This window comes from Mugil cephalus, chromosome 21 (genome assembly GCF_022458985.1).
Source record: "Mugil cephalus isolate CIBA_MC_2020 chromosome 21, CIBA_Mcephalus_1.1, whole genome shotgun sequence".
NCBI classification, from domain to species: domain Eukaryota; kingdom Metazoa; phylum Chordata; class Actinopteri; order Mugiliformes; family Mugilidae; genus Mugil; species Mugil cephalus.
Window position 1 is genome coordinate 203,747 of NC_061790.1, and position 16,965 is coordinate 220,711.

Consider the following 16,965-nt stretch of genomic DNA (forward strand, 5'->3'; position numbering starts at 1 on the left):
CAGGTCAGAGAATGAAGTCCTTTATTTATCCTTTACTGAAAACTAAAAGTCAGCAGCTGTCATCAGAAATGTTGATGAGGATGTGGATCTTTATTATAGACTCACATCTTTAGAGAGTAACAAAAAAATAACTGTACTTTGGAATCTTTTTGTTTTGTAAGAAACTACAACAAATATTAGGATAAGGAGAAGCTCAGACCTGTTGTTGCTTTACTTTTTCAGAAGAAACTCTTATTACTCGTGATGGTTACTTGATCTAAATAGAGGAAAGAAAACATCAAGAGGAACTGGGGAAAGGAAACACCACCAACCAAAGAACAATGGAGAACTATTATGGAAGAACTCTTTTTAATGGAGACACACACCCACATACTGAGGCTACAGGAACACAACTGGACAGAAAACGGAAACATGGACTCTCTCCCTCCACAGGCACATTCTGTTCATGCATAATAATAAATTACGACTTAGTGTTGTGAAGAATCAGTGATAAATAACAGCTGTGCTCCAATCACATAACCCGAGGCTCAGCATGAAGTCATCCCGGTGTTCACACAGTGACGTCATTGATCCACATTCAACCAGGTTTGGAACAGCTGATCAACAAACTTTTATTTTGACAATTAAATCAGAGGAGAGCTGATGGAGGCTTTTATTGTGAAAGGCTGTGAACCACAAACTAAGCATCACCACACCAGGAAGTTGACCAGCCCAAATAAGCTCCACCCACAGTGCTTCAGTGTGACCTGTTGCCATGGTGACAGGTCCTCCCACCCTCACCGGGAACCACAGAAGTAGAAACATCAGACCGGTCCAGACCGGTCCAGACCGGTCCAGGTTTCCAGGGGTCCTGTCACCTCAGTGGGAGACACAACTTTTCTTGGTCTTGGAGGGTCTGACAACTCCAACAGGGTCTCCTCCTCCTGGGGGTCAAAGAGACACTCTGATTGGACGGTTCGTTCAGGAAGTTCACCTAACAACCAGGTTCTGATTGATCCTGGTTCAGAGGCTCAGATCTCCGGGTTCCGGTGGACCGTCACTCACCTGTTGAACTGGTCTTTGATGGTCGGTCTGGTCCAGATCCTGGACCATCCTGGTCCTGTTGGAGGCTTCTGGTTCCTGACATGGTGATCTCCTCAAACTCTGAGTCCTCCTCCATTAGATCTCTGCTTCCTGCTGGACCTGGACTCACCTTAGCAGTCTCTGAGGCCCCCTCAGGGTCCTGGTTTTTGGTTTGGTCCCCCTCAGGATCCTGGTCTTTGATCTGGCTGTGGTCCCCCTGTCTGGGAGTAGAAGTTCCAGTCAATGGCTGGGTCTCTAATCCTGGTTCTGGTCTGCTTCTGGAGGAGATCTGGAGATGGGGCTGGCCAACGGCTGGAGACCGTCTGACCCCGGAACGACCTAGAACCAAGAGTACAGTTAGAGTGGGTTCTGGTCAGGACCAGGATCATAGAAACCAGGGTCACAGAGAGGTCCTCACCAGGCTGGGTCCTCTTCAGGTTATAGCCTTTCCTAATCTCAGCCAGCAGGACGTCAACAATGCAACCGTCGTCCTGGAGGGACACGTCCGTCCTGACTGGAGGACAGAGACACATTTAAGGTGGACCGGGTTAAAGTGGACTGATTTAAGGTGGACTTCCAGGGCTTGACTCACTGATCTTGTGGATGGAGTCTCCGTTGAGTTTCTTCTTCCTCTTCTCCTGTTGATGGCGACTTTCATTCTCCTGAATACGAGTTTCATGAAAACACATCAACATCAACAACAACAACAATAATCTTTATGTACATATGAAGTGTCTTTTTGAAGGCGGGCCTGACCTGGACAGCAGCAGAACAGACAGGGTTCTACCATTCACAGGTTTGTGTAGCCTCATGTTCTATAAAACTATCTAAGGAGATGAAACCCTGAAGCTGAGGAGCAACAAACATGAACAAACAGCTCTGATAAAACAACATCCTGAGGCCACATGAACTCACATGAGTCTCAAAGCTCCATGATGGACAGAGTCCAGGACAACAGACCACCATGGTCAACGACAGGGATGGCTCGATACCACTTTTTCACATCCGATACTGATACCGCAGCCTTGAGGATCGGCCGATACCGATCCCAGTCTTTTTGTCACTCGTTGTTAATAGTTGTTAAAAAGTGGTTAATAATACGTTGATGTAATCTGCTTGAAGTTTTGCGTAACTGGTTTTATTAAAACTTAAAGCTCACATAGCTTTTAACCGCATTTGTAAACACAACAGACTCAGCTGCACCATTCAAATGTTTGAAATAAAATGAAAGTGCAACTTGGTGCAAATATTTAGACAACAAGCTACAGTGTGTGGGCGAAGCATCCTACGGTGGCAGCCCCAACATCATCCTTTCACAATCCATATTACTGGCTTGATTGCATGGACTCTGATCTTCTCAGTTGTCCATACATTCAGTATCTCCTCTGCAGTGGTGGTTCTAGATCAAAGTTACCGGGGGGGCATATAAGGACAAAACAGGGCAATATTTAAGCGTTCAAAATGTTTTAATTAAGTATTAGTATTAATTAAGTATTAATACAATAAGACAAACATTATTTGTCTCAATAAACATAAAGTAAAATGCGCTCAATAAACCTTAAAACCATGTTTGTCATTTTTTGTAAAATGAGATTTCTGTTTTTGCATAAAATAAAACTTTTGTCTGCACAATGACACTTTTTTAATCTAAAAATTTAGCTACATGCAGAGTTTTTCATAGCATTAGAGTTAAATGTACAGTCACACATCTTTATCTAAATCACACTCATCATCTCACTCTTTCTTTATGTGCAGTCAGGAGGAAAAATAGAAATAAAAAAGGTCATAATGTTCCTCTGGCTCTGTTTCATGATGATATTCTACTAAAAAGGAAATGTAGAGGATTGTAGCATCTACTCTCAGAAGGTCATTCAAGTTTTTCATTAAACAAGCAGCTACATGCTGTTGGTTGTTTCACCCATTTCCCAACATGACATCATGTTTACTGACTTCAACAGCTTCTTATTCACAAACATAACAAGACCAAGCCGTGATTAAACGCAACAAAAACGGATTTTATCATTGTAGTGAACAACAGTAAAACAGGAATATGTGACACAACGTCACGTTACTTAGTTGAATCGTTTTCCAACCTTCTCCTCTTTGCAGTCGTCCAGCAGAGCTTTGGCTGCTCGCTTCACATCCACAGGTCCAAACTGCACAGTCTTTCAGGAGCGGGTAACACTTTGTGTGTATCACTTAAAGGAGTCCGTGTAGAACGCTCCGTCATGTTAGTTCCGATCTTTGAGGCAGCGCATGTCACCATTATAAAGGACAGGGGCCACAACAGGGGCCAGAAGCAATTTTAAACCGCCAATGCTCCTCTGTTGCTGTAATGACTGCCTCTCCTGTGTGTGAGCCACAAAACTGCTTAGCTTGTAGCACAGCTTTCTGCAAAGTAAAACTTTAGTCTAGTGATGGGAACCACAGTTCTTTTGACTGTACCGAATCACTCGAATCAGTTAATTAAAAAGGTTTGTTCAATTCATTCGTTCACCAAGTCAGTACCTTAAATAATGTGTTTTAATTGTGGAAATTGAACAAATTATAAACAAAACAATGTGTGTTTCCATTGCCTAAGGTCGTTTGATCCAGATTGCTCTTTCAACCGGTGGGGCTTCTGGCATCTCAGCCTCTGTAACTGACACAGAGGCTGAGATGAATCACTAACTGATCCGTTCGCGAAGGGACTCGATTCAGTGAAACAATATGAATCAGTAGCATCAGTAGCATTCACTGACCGGATCACTCACTAAAATATTATTTTAAATCTCGATACTCCCACCCCCTGCACGTCGCTGCTCTTCCCACTCGCCGCACTCACACACTCTTCTGTCTCCTCCACTCATTACTTTAGTGTTCCTAAGTAACTTAAAGTAAAAGGGACTGTGTGTGTGAATTTGTTTTCGTGTGGATTGACTCAACATTAGCCGTTAGCATGGCGAAGCAGAAATTATGAGAGCGTATCCCCAGCTTCACCGTGAGGAGGAGGCAGAGAACTCTCAGACAGAGTGATTCTATGAATCCACCACCCCCCACCTCCACACACACACATCGTCCCCCGGCGCTATCTGCCGGCGAGCTGCATCATTGGCCGAAGATTCACGAAGAGTGACAAGTCAGAGAATGCACGCGCTGCCAAGCGCTTGCAGCTGAGCTCTGTTCAACTGAACTGAGAAAAGAACGAATCAGTTCATAAAGTGATTCGTTACAGTTTGTTCACTTCAAAACTCATTCGTGAACGACCCAATACCACTAGAGTCGATCCACTGTGCTGATTAGGGACACTGGACACATGTCTGAACTCCAAATGTCAGTTGTTAAACTAAACTAACCATGACACTTTCCAAACATTTAGAGATGAACTCGCTCACCTGTTTGTACTTGAGTGGGATTAGTGTATCAGAGATGCTGTGCCAGTTTGGCAGTTGATAGCACGGCTCCAAATGTTGTACCAAACTTTGAAAAACACAAAGTGGTTGGTTGTCCAGCAAAATGAACTTGACAATTTTCTCTGTTGTCATTTTGGCCTTGGTGCTCCCTGGAGCTAGTTCTGCACTCTTCTGTGGTGTTTCTGCAGAGATGGTTGCCGCGGTTCGCTTTTCTTTGCACTCGCCTGTAAAAAGTCTCCATACTCCTTTCCACGATACTTCTGCAGATGTTTTATTAAGTTTGTTGTGTTTAAATGTTCTTCTGCCACCCCTTGAGACACTCATTTTGCAAACGTTGCACTCAGCTGTTACTGTTTTACTTGTTTCCTCTGTTAGCGTAAAGTAATTCCACACAGCAGACATGACTACAGCTCTGCAGGCTTCGGTTCACGTGACAAAAAGACAGGCACATGGAAACCATGGCGACAGCTCTTCTGTGTTAGGGCATGTCGCACAAAGTGAAGTTGAGGATATATGAGATAGTTTTGCTTATGGATCGACGGGTTCTAATAAAATAATCTGATCCGATCGGATCAGATCAGATCGGAACATCCCTAGTCAAGGACAGACTTGGCATCAACTAGTCAAACAACTAGTCAACTTCTAGATGAAAGAGGAATCCCAAAATAAAGACCCAGCTCCAGGTTGAACTTCTGAGCCAGGTTCTGGAGATGAGGTCTGGAGGTGGATAGTGGTTTGACTTGCTCACCTTGACGATTCGGAGGAACAGTCCTCTGAACGTCCTGATGGTCACCAAGAGCTCATCCAGGGAGAAGCTGCTGATTTCCTCACACAGGTAGATGGACAGGTCCGTCCTCTTGTCCTCCAACAAAGACAACTGCCGCTGTAGCTGCTCGCAGACCTGCAGGTTGTCCTGGAAACAGACAGAGGAGATGTCAGTCTGAGAACGTGGTGAAGACAGGCTACAGGTGTGTCCGCCACCTGGAGGACAGACCGTGTTTCCATCACCTGGAGGACAGACAATGTGTCCATTACCTGGAGGACAGACTGGTACTGCTGCTTCATGTCCTCTGATGAACTGGAAACCATCCTCTCACAGTTCTTCAACTGTTTGACCAGAGAACTGGTTTCAGACTGGATGGACTCCAGGCTCAGTCTGAGGAGACATCAGGAGACAAACATTACAGGACATTAGGGGACATTCAGAGACACTCATGCCCCGTTTCCACCAGGGCTGGTTCGGAGTCTTTGCCTAACTTGGCACCGGCCAAACTGGTTTCAAACCGGTTAAAGGAGCTGGGCTAAAGGGGGGCCAGATAAGAACCTGGACTTGATTACAGACTAAAACCACTTGACTGGAAAACACTAGTGATGATTTGTATCTTGCCAAGAAGCCCCAGGTCTGATCCAGGTGAACGGGGACGACTCTCTTGATCAGTGGAGTCCACCAATAGCATGAATGTGGATGAGTCCAGACAACATGAGACCTCGGCCCCGAGGTCAGCCCTAGAACTGTCTATAGTGATCAGCCCTAGGACCGTCTAAGGTGGGGTTGCCACCTTTCAGAAATGAAAATAAGGGACGCCCACCACGGCTCCTCGGGGCCAGGACCACCACGGGCCCGACTGCCGTGGGGCGGTTGTCTTTCTCTTATCTGTGGAGTAGACCAGATGTAAACAGTCAACAGATTTCCCCCACATCTCTTTCCAAGTGTATTTGTTGTTACTCGCTTGTGAGGACGTGGTGGAGTCCCGGGTGCAGTGGACATTTTTAAAGGGCACGTTTTTTTTTTTTTTTTTTTTTCATGAGCAGCGTCTGTCTCTAGGCAACCGTGACAGCGCCACATGCACAACAAAGTACTACCACAATGTAGTCTTTCCCGTTTTTTTTTGTTCATTATTGTTGGATTTAGTGTTTATGTGTGAGACAGACACGTGGATTGGACATTTATGAAAATACTGAACAAATCACGTCCTGTAACGGTTCAATATGGGATGCAACATTTAATTGCAAAATAAAGGACGATTCCGTATTTTACAGGACGGGTGGCAACCCTAGTCTAGGGTATGATGTGTTTGTTGCTCTGCTTTAATCTGACGTAATGATGTTAATGTAAAACCGGTTCTTTAGAAGCCCCAGGTTGGAACCAGTTAAGCACCGAACTAGCACCAGGCTCTTTCTTGTAGAAAAGAGGCATCAAAAGCAAACTCAGACACTCAAAGACACTTGGAGACAAACAGAGACATTAGAAGACAGCTGTTCCAGGTCAAAGGTCAGTATTTACCCAGCAGCCTTCTCACAGACCTCCAGGTCATCAGGAAGTTTCAGAAGGTCAGGATGGTTCTTCTCAGCATCCTGTACCATGTAATCAGAGAGAGAACAATCAGAGAGAGACTCCAAAAGTGGAGTGTGTAGTAGCACTGGGGAGTTGCAGTGTGTACCTCCAGGATACGTTTTAGTGTTTAGTTGCAGTGTGAACCTCCACTATGTGGTGCAGCGTGTAGTTGCAGTGTGTACCTCCAGGATGTGGTGCAGTGTGTATCTCCAGGATGTGGTGCTGTGTCCAGTTACAGTAAGTACTTCCAGGATACATTGCAGTGTTTAGTTGCAGTGTGTACCTTCAGGATGTGGTCCAGTGTGTAGTTGCAGTGGGTACCTCCAGGATGTGGTGCAGTGTATAGCTGAAGTCTGTACCTCTAGGATTTGGTGCAATGTGCAGTTGCAGTGTGTATCTCCAGGATGTGGTGCAGTGTGTAGCTGCAGTGTGTACCTCTAAGATGTGGTGCAGTGTTTAGTTGCAGTGTGTACCTCCAGGATGTGGTGCAGTGTGTAGTTGCAGTGTGTACCTCCAGGATGTGGTGCAGTGTATAGCTGAAGTCTGTACCTCTAGGATATGGTGCAATGTGCATTTGCAGTGTGTACCTCCAGGCCCCTTGATATGGTGCAGTGTTTAGTTGCAGTGTGTACCTCCAGGATGTGGTGCAGCGTGTAGTTGCAGTGTGTACCTCCAGGATGTGGTGCAGTGTGTAGTTGCAGTGTGTACCTCCAGGATATGGTTTAGTTGCAGTGTGTAACTACAGGGTGTGGTGCAGTGTGTAGTTGAATTGTGTACCTCCAGGATGTAGTGCAGTGTGTAGTTGCAGTGTTTACCTCCAGGATGTGGTGCAGTGTATAGCTGAAGTCTGTACCTCTAGGATTTGGTGCAATGTTTAGTTGCAGTGTGTACCTCCAGGATGTGGTGCAGTGTGTAGTTGCAGTGTGTACCTCCAGGATGTGGGGCAGTGTGTAGTTGCAGTGTGTACCTCCAGGATATGGTTTAGTTGCAGTGTGTAACTACAGGGTGTGGTGCAGTGTGTAGTTGAATTGTGTACCTCCAGGATGTAGTGCAGTGTGTAGTTGCAGTGTTTACCTCCAGGATGTGGTGCAGTGTATAGCTGAAGTCTGTACCTCTAGGATTTGGTGCAATGTGTAGTTGCAGTGTGTACCTCCAGGATGTGGTGCAGTGTGTAGCTGCAGTGTGTACCTCTAAGATGTGGGGCAGTGTGTAGTTGCAGTGTGTACCTCTAGGATGTGGTGCAGTGTGTACCTCTAGGATGTGGTGCAGTGTATAGTTGCAGTGTGTACCTCTAGGATGTGGTGCAGTGTGTAGTTGCAGTGTGTACCTCTAGGATGTGGTGCAGCAGGGTGATTCTGGAGTTGTTGGATTTCGTCTCTGTCAGTTTGAGCAAAGTACTGATCTTAAAGCCTCTAGCGTTTCCACTGGGACTCCCCTGACACACAATGACACACAACAACATGACACATAACAACACAATGTGATTACTAGAATAAAATGAAGGTAATCTGATTACTAGATAGAATCTAATCTGACTCCTAGAATGAAGGTAATCTGATTACTTACGTAGTTGAGGAAGTTTCCAACACTCAGGATGAGTTTACAGAAGCTGGACAGTCGAGAGCTCCTCCGCACACCTCAACACACACACAGGAATGGTTAATATGGGGTAGTATAGTGGTTGTGTAGTTGATCATGTAGTAGTTGTCTAGTAGTAGTTGTGTTGTTGTGTATACTGACTGTCGCAGGCTCCTTCCAGAAGTTCAGCTTTTGGCCTCAGAGTTTCCAACAAACTGCTGCTTTCCTCACACAACAACATGCACTGGATCCTCAGAGAGTAACTGCAACACAACACAACACAACACAACAACATGCACTGGATCCTCAGAGAGTAACTGCAACACAACACAACACAACAACATGCACTGGATCCTCAGAGGTTAACTGCAACATAACACAACACAACATAACACAACACAACAACATGCACTGGATCCTCAGAGGTTAACTGCAACATAACACAACACAACATAACACAACACAACAACATGCACTGGATCCTCAGAGGTTAACTGCAACATAACACAACATAACACAACACAACACAACACAGTCAGTCTGGCTGCTCTCAGCTGTGTCCCAGACTGTTACCTGGGGACGTCCAGCAGCAGCAGGTAAAACCGATCCACTGACGCCAACTTGTCCCTGTCTCCACGATGAGACTTCAGGTTCTCTACCTGGCAACGGACAGGGGACAGATTAGAGACAGGTTGAGGACAGGCTGGGGACAGGCTGGAGACAGATGAGCTGAACTCTGACCTCGTGTTTTTCTGGAAGAAGTTTGATCAGCTGTTTCAGGACGTCCACGCCAAACTTTGACCTGTCTCCTCTTTGAATGAGAGACACAAAGTCCTCATGGGAACTGCAGGAGGACACAAGAGGGGAGACAGCTAAGAGACATGCTGGAGTTGAGGACATTGCACATGCTGGGGACATGCTGGAGACATGTTGTGGACATTTTTAGGACATGCTGAGGACATTTTTAGGACAGGTTGAGGACATGTTGAGGAAGGGTTGACGACAGGTTTGGGACAGGTTGAGAACATGATAAGGAGAGGTTGGGGACATGTTGAGGACACCATTTAAAGTGTTTGAGGAAGATGTTGAGGTTGAGGTTCTTCTTGGCACTGACGAAGGACATCTGAGGACAGAGACAGAGAGTGGACGTGAGAACCAGGGGACAACATGTCTCTGAAGGGTCGTGTCCCAGGTAAAAACTGCTGGACCTCTTTGGGCTCAGTCCTGGTCCTGGTCTTGGTCCTGGTCCTGGTCTCAGAGGGAGGAAGACTGAAGAGCTGCTCGATGCTGCTGTAATCTGGTTCCACCAAGTCCGAGGACACCAAGGTCCACATGGACGGACAAGCTGCAGGACAGAGACGGACAAATCTCAGGACCATGTCAGGCCAGAGACCTGGACCAGGACCATGTCAGACAGCACCAGGACAGACCTCACTGACCTGTCACTAGTCTGGGCGGGAGTTTCTGCCAGTTCAGCTTCTTCATCCTGACGGTGGGACAGGGGGCGGGGCCTGATAGAGGGTAGGAGCTGTAATAGGCCCCGCCCAAACCCTGGACTACCTGGGATCCCACCCCGGGTAAGGGAGGAGGAGGAGGGGGAGGAGCTCCCACCCCGGGTAAGGGAGGAGGAGGGGGAGGAGCTCCCACTCCGGGTAAGGGAGGGGGAGGAGGAGGAGGAGGAGGAGGGGGAGGAGCTCCCACCCCGGGTAAAGGAGGAGGAGGGGGAGGAGCTCCCACTCCAGGTAAGGGAGGAGGAGGAGGAGGAGGAGGAGGGGGAGGAGCTCCCTCTCCGCGTAAGCGAGGGGGAGGAGTTTGATGAGGTCTTGCTGAAGAGGTAACTGTCCTAATGTCTCTGATGGGAGCCTCCGGTTGGCCGTGAGGACTGTCTGGTCGCATGGTGTCTCTGGGAGGACTGTCTTGTATTGTGGTGTCTCTGGGAGGACTGTCTGGTCTCATTGTGTCTCTGGGAGGACTGTCTGGTATCGCGGTGTCTCTGGGAGGACTGTCTGGTCTCATGGTGTCTCTGGGAGGACTGTCTGGTATTGCGGTGTCTCTGGGAGGACTGTCTGGTATCGCGGTGTCTCTGGGAGGACTGTCTGGTTCATGGGTGTCTCTGGGAGGACTGTCTGTATGCGGTGTCTCTGGGACTGTGGTCTCATGGTGTCTCTGGGAGGACTGTCTGGTATCGCGGTGTCTCTGGGAGGACTGTCTGGTATTGCGGTGTCTCTGGGAGGACTGTCTGGTATCGCGGTGTCTCTGGGAGGACTGTCTGGTCTCATGGTGTCTCTGGGAGGACTGTCTGGTATGGCGGTGTCTCTGGGAGGACTGTCTGGTCTCATGGTGTCTCTGGGAGGACTGTCTGGTATCGCGGTGTCTCTGGGAGGACTGTCTGGTCTCATGGTGTCTCTGGGAGGACTGTCTGGTATCGCGGTGTCTCTGGGAGGACTGTCTGGTCTCATGGTGTCTCTGGGAGGACTGTCTGGTCTCATGGTGTCTCTGGGAGGACTGTCTGGTATGGCGGTGTCTCTGGGAGGACTGTCTGGTATCGCGGTGTCTCTGGGAGGACTGTCTGGTCTCATGGTGTCTCTGGGAGGACTGTCTGGTATCGCGGTGTCTCTGGGAGGACTGTCTGGTATCGCGGTGTCTCTGGGAGGACTGTCTGGTATCGCGGTGTCTCTGGGAGGACTGTCTGGTCTCACGGTGTCTCTGGGAGGACTGTCTGGTCGTGGAGTCTGTACCGCCCTGTCCATGGTACGGATCCTGTGATTGGCTGAGAGGACATTCTGGGGGAGGAGCCTCTCCATCAGACCATCAGCTGAATCTACCAGTGCTAGAATGAACACATTAAAGCCAGAGTTAGACTCAGACCTGGTCCACAGTGCGTCCCAGAAGACGTGTCCTCTTGGAGGACTTACCATCCTGGGCTAGCAGGGTAGCCCTTCCAGTCAGCAGGTCCAGAGCCAGCCAGACCTCAGCTCTGTCAGGATCCACCAATAACAAGGACTGGAGGATGGACAGCAGCTGGACAGAGGACGGGCGCCCGGACACCTGGAGCAGAGACATAAGACGGTTTCAGTTTAGACCAGTGGTTCTCAGTTGGTCCAGCTTCAGGACCCACCATCACCCCTTCACAACCCAAGACCTAAACCACAGGAAAATCCAACTTGGTCCTCTCCATGGGACATTTGAGGACAAAAAAACCAAGAAGGACCAGTGGAGACACATAAAGTATTATCACACTCTGCAGGAAGGAGTTTTCTTTCCAGCTTCAAATAGCACATTAACCAAGCCAAGCATACGTTAGTCGGGGATTCTGCTAGCACTTGGGCTAATGCGGCTAATGTTTGTTATAAAAAAGACACAAAAGTTGTTGAGTTGTTGAAACTATTGAAGGTGTTTAATCAACACGTTAAGTGCAGATATATTCTCTTCTTCCCAACATGGTGCGGTTGTGGTGTGATGAGGGCGTGGCTAAGGTGTAACCTGGTGCGGTTTTGGTGTAATGTGGGCGTGGCTATGGTGTAACATGGTGCAGCTGTGGTGTAATGTGGGCGTGGCTAAGGTGTAACATGGTGCGGTTGTGGTGTAATGGGGGTGTGCCCTAGGTGTAACATGGTGCGGTTGGGGGCGTGGCTAAGGTGGAGGTACCTTGGTGAAGAGTGAGGTAAAGACCTGATGGTGGTCGTCCATGTCGATCCCTCCATACAGTCTCTCCATGTCCTCCTTGTCCTCCGTCAGAGAGTCTTCGAAGGCGTAGCACTGGACGTCCAGGTCCTCGTCGTCCATCTCCCTGGAGACAGAGACACTGATTAATCAGTTGACTGGTTGATTAATTAGTTAGTTTGATTATTGATTGATCATTGATTGACAGACGTACCTCAGTCTGGGCAGCAGGTCAAACAGATGAAGACCTGAAACAACAAGGTCAGAGTTTTGGTTTGAATTTAATTCCAACGTTACCGCAGCAACAGGACAAACCCCCAAAACCTTCACCTAGGAGCCTAGCTAGCTGCTAACGAGTGCCCTAGCAACCACCACCCTAGCAACCACCTGAGCCACAATTCATGTTTTCTAGTCTTACTGTCTCAGAGATGATTGCTGGATGTCCTACCGATGAACTCCTGTCTCAGCCGGTCCCTCGTCCTCAGGTCTTCTTGTCCCAAGACGAGGACATTGACCATGCTCATCAGCGCCACCATGTACGGGACGTTGTCGGTGCCGCGGAGCTCGTTCATGATCACGCTGAAGCGATGCTGCTGCTTCTTCTGAGTCTGGAGGTCAACGTGGAGGAAGCGTTTACCAGACAATTTGTCTGAATTTGTCCACTGCTTTAGTCAGAGAAGCGGATGTGGGAAGGGCACCGTGCAGCCTGCACTTTATTTACTTTATTTTATTTTAACTTAAGGACCTGTATATTTTTTACCTTTTATCTATTACCAGTTGTAGAAATATATTAAAATGGCAATAAAAATTAATTGATTTAATTTGACATAATCGTTACTATAAAGAGAACTGAGAATTGTTAATGTTTTCCTCCTCATCTCCTCGTCCCATAAACTCATCCTTCCCTAATGAACCAGAAGTAGGAGGAGGAGGAGGAGGAGGAGGAGGAGGAGGAGTCTGCACCTTGTAGGTGTCCAGAGCGTCCAGGATCAACTGACGTCCCCGAGGGTCAAACAGAGCCAGCGCCGCCAGCAGCTCAAACACCTGCATCTTCACCATCACGTTGGACGTGTCCAGAGCTGAGGGACAGACAGGAAGCAGTCAATGGTCCAACAGAGGCAACAATGACACCTGGATCGCACCTGGATCTCACTGGACCTGGTCTAACGCAGTCTAGGCAGTTCAGGTCCAGGTCCAGGTTCTGGTCTCTACCTTGGGTCAGGGTCCTGATGTATCCCAGGTTGTCCAGGATGAAGTGCAGCCCGGCTGCTGAGTTCATGACGGCTCGGACGCAGGCCATGCAGGTCATCTGCAGCAGGGCGTCAGCGATATGAGCGCAGCCGTGACCGGACAGACGCTGCAGCGCCTCCATCAGCAGGTCCAGACCCCCTTGCTCCAGGAACTGGATCATCCAAGGCCAGTCGCTGGCCTCCAGACGCCGCTGCAGCCCCGAAAAGTTCACCACCGATGGGACCTGGAGGACAGAGTCTGGTCAGACGCTAGTCGACAACAAGATAAACTACAACTACAGCGCTGGTGTTGCCCGTGGTACCTGCAGCAGGCGGATGCAGAGCTCGGGGTCGGCGTTCTCCAGACTGGCCTCCATCGTGGCGTCAGGGTCAGTGCTGAGGGGTTCGGCCTTCATGTGACCCTTGACCGCTTCCCACTTGGTTTTTGATGCCATGGCAACAGGAATCTCCAGAGAAACAAGGTCAAAGTTCTTTATTGACTCTTTTTCAAAACAAAGGTTCCAAAATATAAACTATACACATGGCCACTTCATTAGGTACACCACAGGGCCAGCACCAGTTTCCAATAACTGACCATCTCCACAAACCAGACCAGTTCATCAGATGATTTACATTAGAATGAATTGGACTAGTGAATCTAATGAACTGGAATAGTGAATCTAACAAACTGGAATAGTGTACCTAATGACACCTTGATGTAGTTCCTTAGAGGCTGAGATGTGAAATAAAACCGAGTCTAAATCCTGAAACTCCCCTGGACCTTGACTGATTGATTGATGTCAACTCTTCACTAACACGTTGCCTCTGACTTCCACTGTACCAGACTCCATTCACAATTCACTGAATTTAGAGTCAGATGCTCTAGCAAGGACCCAGGAGAACCAACCTTTATGCCGAAGAACCGCACCCTGGGTCCTGGTGAGGCCTGGTGAGTCCTGGTGTAGTGGACTCCTTTAACTTCGGTGTCTCTACAGAGTTGTTCTTTCCAGGATCCAGATCATTAAAAGCAAATAAACTGATAATAATCTTCGGTCTGGATTTAACCAGACTCAAAAGAAGCCGATCTACGGTCCGGTCCACAAACATCCAGATTCTCTCGGTTGAGATTAAAAAACAACAACAGTTCGGTTCCCAGGAGAAGGTCGAATCTAAATCAGACGTTTTCCGGACGGAGTTCGGCTGTGGTGCCTGGAGGGCGGCTGGACGCCGCGCGTGTACCCGTGGAAGACTTCTAGGCTCCGGGCTGAAGTCTGGCTGAGGACTGGGGGGGGGGCGTCTTTTACCACGTCCGCATGGGTGGGCGGGGTCATAGGTCGCCTACCTGCCTCCAGCTCAGATAGATCAATTGGCTGCATTGATGTTTATTCAGGGACTAAAGTTTCCTTTTCCACTTTATTTTTATTTTTTTGATAATAACTTAGTGGTAGTTATGTGTTTGCTTTCATATTTGGCAAAGGTGTCTATTTATTTCCTTATTTTTTTCAGCAGATTTTGATATTTACACAATTGCTCCACAGGCTCACCCCAGGGACGTGACTTGTCTCCTTTACTTTTTGTGCTATACTCTGAAAAGAGCACGAATTATTCAAGGTTAAAATTTGCAGATGATGCAGTTATTTTCAGCCTCCTGCAGGACACAGACCTGTGATGGACAATTTCACTGAAAAGTGCAATAATTCGCGCTTGCGGCTAAATGTCAGTAAAACTAAAGAAATGCTGATCAATTTTTGAAAAAATAAAAAAATACACCTTTCATTAATGGTACAGCTGTGGTGACTGTAAGTCAGTATAAGTATTTGGCTCCAACTGACTTTTCAGGCCAATATGGATGATATCTGCACCGATCTGCACAGAAGCAAAACAGAGACGGTTCTTTGAGGAAGCTGATGGATTTTAAAGTTGACAAATCACTTTTAAAAATGTTTAATGTTATTAAGTCAATCCTGACTTTTGCAGTGATTTGCTGATACTGCAACCATAGCATCACTAATAAAATTCAGCTGGGGAGCATTGACAGACACTTCACTATATATATATTATATATATATATATATATATATATATATATATATATATATATATATATATATATATATATATATATATACATAAAGGAAATATTAAAAAAATCTTTGTTCTACTTAAAAGTCAGAAATTAATCAAAGTTCTGGTATTAATGATTGGGACTGAAGTGGATTAAAATATTTATGTTAAATAAAGTATAAATAAATATGAATATGCTATTTTTTAGGATTTTTTCAAGATGACACTTTGTGCCTTAATGATAAGAACTATATATTTATACCACAGATGTAACATGAACAGTGTTTTGTCTCTACACACTCAGACTGGACCAATACACCCATCTAGGCCAGGGGTGTCAAACGTACGGCCCGGGGGCCAAAGCCAGCCCCAGAGGATCTAATGGGACTAGAAGACATGTATTCCTGATGAGCTGAAGATGTAACACTGAGACAAGAACTAGAACTAGACAATGAGAAGAAATTTTTTTTTTTTTTATCACAAAGTCCCAGGTTGTTGATAAAATGTTTAGTAAAATGATGATTAATAAAGTTCTCTTTCATCTACGCTCTAAAACAAAGGGAGTTATTCTTCTGTTACTGGTCGGACCCCTGGAGCTCAGATCTGGCCCCAGAACTAATTAATGTTCCATGGAGACACTGATACGAGAAACAAAACAGAAACAAGAACCAGGAAAAACCTGGAAAAAGAAAAAAACTGACAAAATAACAAATGATTACATTTATTACACAAACTTTAGTTCAACATGAATCAAAGTCAGTCACAAAGATTTAACATAAATATTTAAATAATAAATGACGGCCCAATCATAAATTTACTTGTACCATTCGTATTTTTATATTTTCTGATTATTGTCGGTTGTTGTGTCAGTTTGGTGATTTGTTTTGGTGGTTCCTGTTTGTAGCACACCAATTGTACTCCTCAAGTTCCATTGTTGCTCTGCTACACTGACAATAAAGCTCTTTACCTCGATCTAATCAGAGGAAGGACAAGGTTCAACAGAGCAATATATGGAGTTGGTTTTCACTGGCGATGGTCCCTGGGTGTTGATCATGTCCTCTTATCTCACCTATCCTAGTGGAGCTGTGCAGTAGTGGTTAGAGGTACAACTGTACTACTGCACGGACGAATGGATGGGTCAAACAACAGGAACATAGAAAGGGAGGTGGAAAAAGGCATGGAAAGCCAAGACACCACCTGAAATCTATTAGTGGTCAGAAAGCCGTCCTGCTCCTTGTCAGTGCAAAGGAATATCAACTGGTTCCGTCCAAACTGATGGCCTGTAAAAAGATGTGTCATTATCAAGGTGTCACACAAGGAACATCTCATGATGGGTAAAAGCAAAGAACCTTACTGTTGCAAAACACTCTGATGGCATTGGTTCCAGAACGATTTCTAAACTTCGGAACGTTCCAGTGAGCTCTGTTGGGGCCATAATTAGGAAGAACGTCATTCGACCATAAACCGGCCACGACCAGGTGCTCCTTGCAAGATTTCTGACAGAGGAGTGAAACGAAATATCAGAAGAGTTGTCCAAGAGCCAAGGACCACTAGTGGAGAGCTTCAGAAAGACCTGGAATTAGCAGGTACAATAGCTTCAAAGAAAACAATAAGCAGTGCACTTAACATCCAGGGCCTGAAT

The 16,965-nt window shown here is 46.6% G+C and overlaps 1 protein-coding gene across 1 annotated transcript; it reads right to left on the bottom strand.

The window, feature by feature from the left end:
• Positions 1-207: 207 nt before the first annotated feature.
• On the bottom strand, positions 208-14,511 carry LOC124998912 (inverted formin-2-like). The gene is made up of 24 exons (XM_047573552.1): positions 14,167-14,511; positions 13,583-13,726; positions 13,243-13,504; positions 12,994-13,109; positions 12,479-12,638; positions 12,245-12,278; positions 12,016-12,157; positions 11,283-11,415; positions 11,084-11,197; positions 9,807-10,193; positions 9,576-9,712; positions 9,429-9,490; positions 9,109-9,211; positions 8,941-9,026; positions 8,530-8,630; positions 8,356-8,426; positions 8,117-8,224; positions 6,739-6,809; positions 5,490-5,610; positions 5,203-5,367; positions 1,655-1,724; positions 1,481-1,576; positions 1,045-1,401; positions 208-923 (listed from the first exon to the last, which is right to left on the bottom strand). Exons 2-24 carry the CDS (start codon positions 13,712-13,714, stop codon positions 859-861), a joined length of 3,093 nt encoding a protein of 1,030 aa, XP_047429508.1. The 5' UTR covers positions 13,715-13,726; positions 14,167-14,511; the 3' UTR covers positions 208-858.
• Between the last annotated feature and the right edge of the window lie 2,454 nt (positions 14,512-16,965).

Bases quoted from the DNA above. Each gene is read 5' to 3' on its own strand.
- LOC124998912 (XM_047573552.1), bottom strand. From the start codon at position 13,714: ATGGCATCAAAAACCAAGTGGGAAGCGGTCAAGGGTCACATGAAGGCC. The intron at 13,505-13,582 runs GTACCACGGGCA...TCTGTCCTCCAG, and splicing joins TCTGCATCCGCCTGCTGCAG to GTCCCATCGGTGGTGAACTT. The intron at 9,212-9,428 runs GTGTCCTCAACA...GTCCTCCTGCAG, and splicing joins TTCCTCAAACACTTTAAATG to TTCCCATGAGGACTTTGTGT.